A 10,977-nucleotide genomic window follows, 5' to 3' on the forward strand; every position below is an offset into this window, starting at 1 on the left:
CCAATTGGGGACTGAACACGGCGGTGGCACATAGTGAGCGCTTAACCAATATCACAATTATTATTCCTGCAAGGCCTGGCGTTCCCAACCGGGGGCTGAACACGGCGGTGGCTCTGTTCGTCTGCAACTGTGTGACAGTTGATCCCGGCTACGCTTCTTCCCCCTTTCCCTCCGCTCCCCATTGGCGACTATTTGGGTTGGGTTTCAGGTCATGGGTTGGTGTTTCGTGTCAGCCCTCAGGACCCAAAGCAGCACTGCTTAGTAGGTAGAACATGGACTTGTAAGTCAGAAGGACCCGGGTTTGAATCCCGCCTCTGTCACTTATAATAATAATAAGATATTACTTCAAGTGCTTAACAAATGTCATTAAAACAATAATGCGGACAGGAGAAGTAAGGTTTCAGAGGTGCCGTGGAGATTCTCAACGGGAAAGTCTTGATAACGATAATAATCGTGGTACTTGTTAAGCACGTACTATACGCCAAGCACTGTACTAAGCCATGGCGTAGATTCAGGATAATCGGGTTGGACACGGCCCCGTCCCACATGGAGCTCGCAGTCTTAATAGGAGGGAGAACAGGTGTGCAATCTTCATTTTACAGATGAGGAAACTGAAGTGAAATGACTTACCCAAGGTCAGACAGCTGGAAAATGCCCGAGTCAGAATTAGAACTCAGATCCGGTGACTCCCAGGCCTGTGCTCTCTCCACCGGGATGCCCGGCTTATTAACTAGATAGAGGAAGGGTAAGACAAGCCGCGTGGCTCAGTGGAAAGAGCCCGGGCTTGGGAGTCAGAGGCCATGGGTTCGAATCCCGGCTCTGTCACTTCGCCGTGTGACTGTGGGCAAGTCACTTAACTTCTCTGTGCCTCAGTTACCTCGTCTGAAAAATGGGGATTGACTGTGAGGCTCATGTGGGACAACTGAATTACCCTGTATCAGAACAGTGCTCTGCACATAGTAAGCGCTTAACAAATACCACCATTATTATTATTATCATTATTATAGTGGGAATAGTTCCCCACTCCAGTCAGCCCAGTGACACCAAAATCAATCGATGGCTTTTACTGAGCACTTGCTAGGGGCAGCGCACCGTACTAAGCGCTTGGGAGAGTGAGATACGGTACATAGTAAGCGCTTAAGCAACACCATGACAGTTTTCAGTTGCAGCATTGCTCAAGTGCCCACGATGTCCTAAATGCCGTGATAAGCTCGGAGAGAGAGATACAAGGGAATCAGATCAGATACAGCCCCTGTCCCACGCGGGACTCACACTATAAGTAGGAGGAGAATAGGTGAAGAATCCCCATTTTACAGATGAAGAAACTGAGGCACTGAAAATTCTAGTGACTTAGCAGGCGCACTCCCCGCCCAGAACAAGCTGCCTTTGGGAAGGGGAAAGCTTCCTCTGTCCTAGATGTCTAGGAAGGAAGCACACTGAACCCCTCACCTTGGTTCTGAGGATGAGTTCGGCGGAGGTTGCGAGTTCAGATTCCAGAACTCGTCATTTATCTTCCGAGCCAGGAGGCCTCATTAAGAAACCCCTTCGAGTCTTTCGCACAGTCTTTCTTCCCCACCTTGGGCGGTTTCAACTTTCTGTCGCGAAGCCGCGGGATCCGGGTCAAGCGGGTTCACGGAATCACCCCAGCAGTACTCGGGCCTCTTCCCTTCAGCCTGGGATCCAAGGCCGGCTTCCCTCCAAGGTGCTCGTTGAAATTCTGGGCACGGTTCGTGCCTCCGGTCGTTCAACAACGTCTCTCGTGTTTGCCCTGATTTTCAAAATCTTCCTTTGTTGCCGAGAGAACACGGAGCAGGATGATATAATCGTGGTAAAGAGGCCCTGGAGCTATAGTAATAGGATGGTTCATCGGATTCGTATCGCTGTTAGAAAATGACCCACGCACGTGTGTTCTCTGGGGACGGCGAAGAGGCTTTCAAGAATCGCTCTTTATAGCGTCGGAGAGCTAACGAGCGAAAAGGCAAGGACCTGGAAGAGCTGGTGATTTGGAGGCACGGCTTCACTCGCCGGGTTCTGCCTGAACGTTCGCGTCCTTCTCCTGCTTCCTGACCCACTTTCCCGTGGATTCTTTCCTGCCCACTGCTTTCTGCATTGAAATGGCCCGAATATCAACCCAGAGGTGAAAGACCCGTGTCCGGACAGGGACGGAAACCGGCCGCAGCGAGAGTGAAAGTAGCCGTGTAGTCCGCAGGCCGCAGAAACCTCCCTTTCTAGAAGATTTAATGGGCTGGCCGGGTTTCGGGATCCAGCACCTACGTGCCTCTCGCTGTCTGTATCCCGGTCTAGACTGTAAGCTTATTGTGGGCAGGGAATGTGTCTGTTTATTGTCACAGTATACTCTCCCAAGCGCTCAGTACAGTGCTCTGCACACAGTAAGCAGTCGGGAAATATAAATGAATGTGTGAGTGAAGGAATGAAATGAAAGGGCGCAGGGTGGACACTCAGATTTCTGAGTCGGGGTGTTCTTGATGCCAACCGCTGGACACCTGCAGACTGTCGGGTTGTCCCGGAGACTGTAAAATCGCGGTGGGCAGGGAACGTGCCTACTGACTCTGCTGTACTAGACTCTCCCAAGGGCTTAATACGGTGCTCCGCACACAAGTGGTCAACAAATATGAAGGACTGATTGACTGACGAGAGAGCGTGTAAGCCACTCAAAGGCCAGGACTGTTTCTTGAGGGTAGGGAACTTGTCTACCAAGTCTGTTGTATGGCACTCTCCCAAACGCTTGATATAGTCAATCGGTCAATCCTATGTATTGAGCGTTTTACTGTGTGCAGAACAGAATACTAAGTGCTTGGGAAAATACAGTCTAACAATACAACGGACACATTCCCTGCCCACAACGAGCTCGCCGTCTAGAGGGGGACCGTAGACCGTTCTCTATGTGCTCTGCGCACAGTAAGCACTCAATAAATACCACTGATCGACTGACTGAACGATTCGATTTATTTCCCCTAGGCCACGCTGCTTCGACTAGGCTTGGTTAGAAATTCTCAGAGGGAGAAAATTTTAGCATGGTCACTCTTGCAAGACATTCCCAACTAATTCACAAGAATTACAGAAATAACGGAAGTACTAACCCCTGCCCCGACGCAATGCCAAGCACTCGGAAGCTCAATCCTAAGGTTTAGGCTGTAGATCCATGCTATAGGTTCGAATCGTACTCACCAAGCGCTTAGTACGGTGCTCTGCACGCAGTAAGTGCTCAATACTATAGGATTGACTGACTAAGCCCGGGTTCTAATCCTGGCTCTGCCCCTCGTCCGCCGTGTGACCTTGGGCAAATCACTTCGCTTTTCGGGCCTCTATAAAATCAGGATTAAGGCTGTGAGTCCCAGGTGGGACAGGGACTGTGTCCAACTCAATCGCCTTGTATCTACCCCAGCGCTTAGTAGAGCGCATGGCAACCTAGTAAGCCCGTAACAAATACCCCAGTTAGAAAGAAGGATAGTAAGAAGTGGAGGGTTGAGGTGGAAGATGATATGAGGTAAAGATGGAGGATGGGGTGAAGAGTTGAAATGAAGGGTGGTATTTGTCTTGGCAGCGTGAGTCAGAAGGACCTGGGAAATAATCCCAACTCGTCTGCTCTGTGACGTTGGGCAAATAACCTCTCTGTGCTTCACTTCTCTCGCTGGTAAAACGGGGATCAAGACAGTGAGATCCTCGTGAGACAGGAACTGTGTCCAACCCGACATGCTTGTATCCACCCCAGCGCTTAGTACAGCACCCCGCCCATAGTAAGCGCTTAACCAGTACTGCAGTTATCATTCTTATGATTATTATTATAATTATTACGGTAGGAGGAGGTGGCCAAGACAACCAAGGGAGACGTCTGCAAAGTTCAGCTTTGTAGCAAGAGGAGATCAGCCTCCTCGCTGACCTCCCAGGCTCTTGTCTCTCCCCACTCCGGTCCACTTTTCACTCTGCTCCCGGGGATTATTTTTCTACAGAAACATTCAGTCCATGTTTCCCCCCTGCTCAAGAAAAGCCAGCAGTTGCCCATCCAACTCCACCTCAAAAGAAATAAACTCCTCGCCATTGGCTTTAAAGCGCTCAACCACCTTGCTCCCTCCTACCTCATCTCGCTACTCTCTTACTACAGCCCAGCCCGCACATCTCGCTTCTCTTAATGCTGCTTTCTCTCTGTCCTTCAATCGTATCCATCTCGCCGCCAACTCCTCGCCCGCATCCTTCCTCTGGCCTGGAACACCCTCCCTCTTCATATCTGACAGACGATCACTTTCCCCACGAGAAGCAGCGTGGTTCAGTGGGAAGAGCCCGGCCTTGGGAGTCAGAGGTCATGGGTTCGACTGCCCGCTCTGTCACTTGTCAGCTGTGTGACTTGGGGCGAGTCACTTCACTTCTCTGGGCCTCAGTTCCCTCTATCTGTAAAATGGGGATTAACTGTGAACCTCAGGTGGGACAACCTGATTACCCTGTATCTCCCCCGGCGCTTAGGACAGTGCTCGGCACATAGTAAGCGCTTAACAAATACCAACCTTATTAAACTGAGCTCCTCATCTTCCCTCCCATGCCCGGTCCTCTCCCTGACTTCCCTATCACCGTGGATGGTCCGGCCATCCTGCCCGTCTCTCAGGCCCGCGACCTCGGTGTCGTCTTTGACTCGTCTCTCTCGTTCACCCCACCCATCCGATCCGTCACCGAGACCGGCCGGTCGCACCTTTATAATATCGCCAAGATCCGTCCTTTCCTCTCCACCCAAACGGCTATCTTACTGTTACGGGCTCTAATGATATCCCGGCTAGACTACTGTGTCGGCCTTCTCTCTGACCTCCCTTCCTCCTCTCTCGCCCCGCTCCGGTCTATTCTTCACTCCGCTGCCCGGCTCGCCTTCCTGCAGAAACGCTCTGGGCCTGTCACTCCCCTTCTTAAAAACCTCCAGTGGTTGCCTATCGACCCCCGCTCCAAACAAAAACTCCTCACTCTAGGCTTCGAGGCTCTCCGTCACCTCGCCCCTTCCCACCTCTCCTCCCTTCTCTCTTTCCACCGCCCACCCCGCACGCTCCGCTCCTCCGCCGCCCACCTCCTCGCCGTCCCCCGGTCTCGCCCGTCCCGCCCTCGACCCCCGGGCCGCGTCCTCCCGCGGTCCCGGAACGCCCTCCCTCCTTGCCTCCGCCAAACTCATTCTCTTCCCCTCTTCGAAACCCTACTTAAAGCTCACCTCCTCCGAGAGGCCTTCCCAGACTGAGCTCCCCTTTTCCCTCGGCTCCCTCTACCCCCCCCCACCTCTCCGCAGCTAAACCCTCTTCTCCCCCCTTTCCCTCCGCTCCTCCCCCTCTCCCGTCCCATCCCCTCGGCGCCGTACTCGTCCGCTCGACTGTATATATCTTCATCACCCTGTTAATTTTGTTAATGAGATGTACATCACCTTGTTTCCACTTATTTGCTATCGTTTTAATGAGATGTTCGTCCCCTCGATTCTATTTATTGCCACTGTCCTTCTCCCCCGATGAGACCGTAAGCCCGTCAAAGGGCAGGGACTGTCTCTCTCTGTTATCGGTTTGTCCATTCCAAGCGCTTAGTACAGTGCTCTGCACATAGTAAGCGCTCAATAAATACTACCGAATGAAATACCATTGAATATTGTCAATGATAATGTCAATAAGAGGTGGAGAAACAATTTTGCCGGGCAGAGGAGAGGGCGAAGTTAAAACACGCTAAGGGCCAGGTTTAAATGGATGGAGTCGGCCTGCAAGGGTAAAGTGTAAATAGATGAAGTCGGCCCGCCATCTAAATTTGTCTCCGACGGCGCTCCGAGGCTCGTCCGCGGGAGGGAGGGAAGCGGACCGTGGAGGTGTTCCGGAGTTGCGGCTCCGTACCCGGCGGGTATCCTACCTGCCAGTTAACCGGGGGTGATTTTCTTCTAGGTTATCAGCCCGTCCTGTCCAGTCAGCAACAAGGATTCCAAGGCCTGATCAGCATGCAGCAGCCTCCTCAGACTCAGAACCTGATGAATAATCAACAGGGAAATCAGGTGCAAGGCATGATAGTCCAGTATCCGACCATGTCTTCTTATCAGGTATTGATCCGTCGAAGGGCTTGCTGGCCCTTTCCCCCCGAAGAGGGCCAGGTTCCACTCTCTGAGGTAGAATGAGTGGGCGGTGCTATTTCCGGCGGGCTCCCGAGGTGTCGCGCTCTGCGCTGAGTAGTCGGGTTGGGAGAGGAGGTGCCGTCCCTTTCCCACACGTGGCTCAGTGGAAAGAGGCCGGGCTTGGGAGTCGGAGGTCATGGGTTCGAATCCCTGCTCCGCCACTTGCCAGCTGGGGGACTGGGGGCAAGTCACTTCACTTCTCTGGGCCTCGGTTACCTCATCTGGAGCCTCACGGGGGACAACCCGATCACCCTGTGTCTACCCCAGCGCTTAGAACGGTGCTCTGCACCTAGTAAGCGCTTAACAAATCCCGACATTATCATTGTTATTACGGTCTAAGAGGCAGGGCCAGTGTGTTTTTGATTGTCGGTTTAAAGGTGTGAAAACTGAGGCCTAGGGGGGTTCTGTGGCTCGCCCCGGGCCACACGGCAGAATGCCGGCAAAAAGCAACGGGACCTAGTGGAAAGAGCAGGGCCCTAGCAGTCAGAGGACCTGGATTCTAATCCCAGCTCCGCCCCTGCCCGCTGTGTGACCTGGGGGAAGTCACCCCGCTTCTCTGTGCCTCTGTATCCTCATCTGTAGAATGGGGATTCAATACCTGGTCTCCCTCCTGCTTAGACCGAGAGTCCCACGTGGGACGGGGACCGTGTCCGACCCGATTCCGTTGTATCTACCCCCGGTGCTTAGTGCAGGGCTTGGCACATAGTAAGTGCTAAACAATTACCCCAGTTATTATTACTATCAGTGACAGAGCTGGGATTAATAATAATAATAATAATGTTGGTATTTAAGCGCTTCCTACGTGCAGAGCACTGTTCTAAGCGCTGGGGTAGATACAGGTGAATGAGGTTGTCCCACGTGAGGCTCACCGTCTTCATCCCCATTTTCCAGATGAGGGAACTGAGGCACAGAGAAGTGAAGTGACTTGCCCACAGTCACACAGCTGACAAGGGGCAGAGTGAGGATTCGAACGCATGACCTCTGACTCCCAAGGCCTCCTGACTCTCAGTCTCGTGCTATTTCCACAAGGCCACGCTGCCTCTCTCAGAATATTCATTTGCTCCAGGACCAGAAAGCATCTGAGGGATACATTCGCATCTCCTCGGCTCCCTCGATATTTTAGAGATGCCGAGTCCCTGCCTGCCTGCTGCAGGGGAGGACTGGGAGAATAAATAAGCGACCGCGAAGAGGAGAAAAAGACATATCACCAGTTGCAAATGTTAATTGCCGTCATTCATGAGTGTAAACTGTGAGAGTAATAGCACTGAGGTCACAGGGAGAGGTGGAGAAGTCTGCTTCTTCAGACTATCGAGGATGGGATTGTTAATGATGTTGGTATTTTGTTAAGCGCTTACTATGTGCAGAGCACTGTTCTAAGCGCTGGGGTAGATACAGGGGAATCAAGGTTGTCCCTTGTGAGGCTCACAGTTAATCCCCATTTTACAGATGTAGTAACTGAGGCCCAGAGAAGTGAAGTGACTCGCCCACGGTCACACAGCTGACAGGTGGCGGAGCCGGGAGTCGAACCCATGACCTCTGACTCCGAAGCCCGGGCTCTTTACACTGAGCCAAGGATTCTCTTCAATCAATCAATATATCAGTCTACGGCATTTCTGGAGTTGTTACTGTGTGCGGAGCACTGTACTGCGGGCTTGGAATCGTACCCGTCGAGTTGGTAGATATGATTCTTACCCTCCAGGAGAAGTGCAGCCTCGGAGTCAGAAGATCTGGGTTCGAATCATGGATCCACCACCTGCCCGCTGTGTGACCTTGGGCAGCGTGGCTCAGTGGAAAGAGCACGGGCTTTGGAGTCGGAGGTCATGGGTTCGAATCCCGGCTCCGCCACCTGTCAGCTGTGTGACCGTGGGCGAGTCACTTCACTTCTCTGGGCCTCAGTTACCTCATCTGGAAAATGGGGATGAAGACTGTGAGCCCCACGTGGGATGACCTGATTCCCCTGTGTCTACCCCAGCGCTTAGAACAGCGCTCTGCACATAGTAAGCGCTTAACGAATACCAACATTATCATTATTAACTTCACTTCTCTGTGCCTCCATTCTGTAAAATGGGGATTCAGTGACCGCTCTCCCTCCTACTTAGGTGTTCCCTCCTACTCGGACTGTGAGCCCTAAATGGAACAGGGACCGTGTCTGACTTGATTATCTTGCAGCGTGGCTCGGTGGAAAGAGCCCGGGCTTTGGAGTCAGGGCTCATGAGTTCGAATCCCGGCTCTGCCACTCGTCAGCTGCGTGACTGTGGGCGAGTCACTTCACTTCTCGGTGCCTCAGTTCCCTCATCTGTAAAATGGGGATTACGACTGTGAGCACCACCTGGGACAACTTGATTCCCCTGCGTCTTCCCCAGCGCTTAGAACGGTGCTCGGCACATAGCAAGCGCTTAACAAATACCAACATTGTTATTATAGTGGCAAGAGCCCGGGCCTGGGAGTCAGAGGACGTAGGTTCTAATTCCGGCTCCACCGTTCGTCTGCTCTGTGACCTTGGACAAGTCACTTAACTTCTCTGAGCCCCAGTTACCTTATCTGCAAAATGGGGATTGAGACTGTGAGCCCCATATGGTCTGATTACCTTGTATCTACCCCAGCATTTAGAACAGTGCTTGGCACATAGTAAGCGCTTAACAAATAGAATGATAATAAGAAGAAGAATAGAGTTTACAGTGTACTGCTCATGGACTTTTCCCACTTCCAGCTATTCTAGCACTGGGCCCTTTTTCCTCACCGGGAAATCCGTGGACGACGCCTGGCATTTAGTTGAGAGATCTGCTCGCAGCACCCGGTTCACACGGAACCGGGAATGCCTCAGTTTCCTCATCTGTGAAATAGGAATTAAGCATCTGTTTTCTCTCCCCCTGAAACTGTAAGCCCCCGGTGTCCATTCCGATGACGCTGAATGTACCCCAGAGTTTAGCACGGCGCCCAGGCCCTAGTAAGCACTCGACAGATTCCGCAGTCATTATTCTGCAGCTTCCAGAATTCCAGTCACTACTCCCAGTAGTAAAAATTAATAACAAATCAAATGTTTGTGGTATTTAAGTAATAATAATAATAACGATGGCATTGGTTAAGCGCTTACTATGTGCAAAGCACTGTTCTAAGCACAGGGGAGGATACAAGGTGATAAGATTGTCCCTCGTGGGGCTCACAGTCTTAATCCCCATTTTCCAGTTGAGGCAACCGAGGCCCAGAGAAGTTAAGAGACTTGCCTAAAGTCACACAGCTGATAAGCGGCAGAGCCGGGATTTGAACCCATGACCTCTGACTCCCAAGCCCGGGCTCTTTCCACTGAGCCACGCTGCTTCTCTAAGTGCTTACTCTCTCTAAGTGCTTACTATGTGCCAGCCACTGTATCCAGCACAGGGATAGATAGAAGATAATTGGGTCAGACACAGCCCCTTGTCCCACCGTGGGTGCACAGTCTTAATTCCCATTTTAGAGGTGAGGTAACCGAGGCACAGAGAGGTGACGTGACTTGCCCAAGATCACCCAGCGGGCGAGTGGCAGAGCCGGGTTCGGAACGCAGGTCCTTCTGACTCCCGGGGCCGTGCTCCATCCAGCGGGCCTTGCTGCTTCTCCACTCTCCTCTAGACCGTAAGCTAGTCGTGGGCAGGGGACGCGTCCGTGTATTGTATCGTACTCTCCCAAGGGCGAAGCGCGGTGCCCCGTCCCCGGGAGTCGCTCGCTGAATACGACGGACTGACCGCCGGATCGCTTTCCTCAGGTGCCAATGACCCAGAGTTCTCAAGGATTGCCGCAACAGTCGTACCAACAACCGATCCTGCTTCCCAACCAGTCAGGTCAGGGCACGCTGCCCGCCACGGGGATGCCCGTCTTCTGCAGCGTCATATCTCCGGCCTCCCAGACCAACGTGCGGCTGATGGGCCCCCACTGCCCCGCGGGGAGCATCCCGGTCATCTCTGCCAACTGTCGGACAAACTGCGCCAGTATGAGTAATCCCGGGTGGCAGGTCAAATATTAACAGCCGGGAGGAGCGTGAAAATCCGGGTGGGTAACTCCGCGTCGATGAGGGCGCGTGACCCAAATCCCTCCGGGTGGAAAGGAGGAGCTTGGCAGGGGAATCGGTCGAGGACGTAAGGATTCGCGAGGCTCACGTGATTGCTGCTGCTATCTGTAAAAACAAAAAACTAATAATAAATCAAACGTTCGCTGGTTAATGGTGCATAATCTCGTCATGTCCGCTAGATATGCCTTTATAGCTTAGCTAGTGACATGGATTCATCAAGGTAAGATTTTTTCCTACCACTGAACACCACTGTGTAGATTGTAATATCCCTGATTTGGATTAGTTTTGTACTTCGTGTTGAGTTTGTGAAGCTGAAGTATTTAAAAAAGAAAAAAATTATATAATAAAACCTCACGGTACCAAAGCTGTAATGGAAAAAATGAAAAAGAAATGCTGAATTGAAGGAATAATTTATATACACTATAGAGTTTTTTTATGGATATATACTGTATTGTAGTGTCTAATCAAAATAAAACTATTCGACCTTATGGAGGAAGGTCATGTTTCTACCCCTTGTTTGCTCTCTTCTCTCTCTTGAATGTCCTCGTCGCGTTCCCTCTCTCCCATCTACTCGGACGGTCACACCGAGGACGCCGAACTTACGGTCCGCGGATGGGTTTACGTTCTGGAGGAGCTTACTGGGACATAACGACACTTCCCCTCGACCTCGAGAGCCCTCCAGACGGCAATCCCGTCAGGGGCGGGGGACGTGTCTGCTAATTCTGTCGACTGGCGCTCGTCCAAGCGCTTAAAACAGTGCTCCGCACGTATCGGGTGCTTAATAAATACCGTCGATCGATCG

The 10,977-nt window shown here is 52.0% G+C and overlaps 1 protein-coding gene across 1 annotated transcript in view; it reads left to right on the forward strand.

The window, feature by feature from the left end:
* Nucleotides 1-10,684, forward strand: part of ARPP21 (cAMP regulated phosphoprotein 21) — a 191,809-nt gene extending 181,125 nt beyond the window's left edge. The window contains 2 exon segments of the mRNA XM_016227816.3: nucleotides 5,910-6,061; nucleotides 9,873-10,684. Coding sequence (XP_016083302.1) covers nucleotides 5,910-6,061; nucleotides 9,873-10,130 — 410 coding nt within the window. The 3' untranslated portion in view covers nucleotides 10,131-10,684.
* Nucleotides 10,685-10,977: the final 293 nt, after the last annotated feature.

This window comes from Ornithorhynchus anatinus, chromosome 21 (genome assembly GCF_004115215.2).
Source record: "Ornithorhynchus anatinus isolate Pmale09 chromosome 21, mOrnAna1.pri.v4, whole genome shotgun sequence".
Lineage (NCBI taxonomy): Eukaryota > Metazoa > Chordata > Mammalia > Monotremata > Ornithorhynchidae > Ornithorhynchus > Ornithorhynchus anatinus.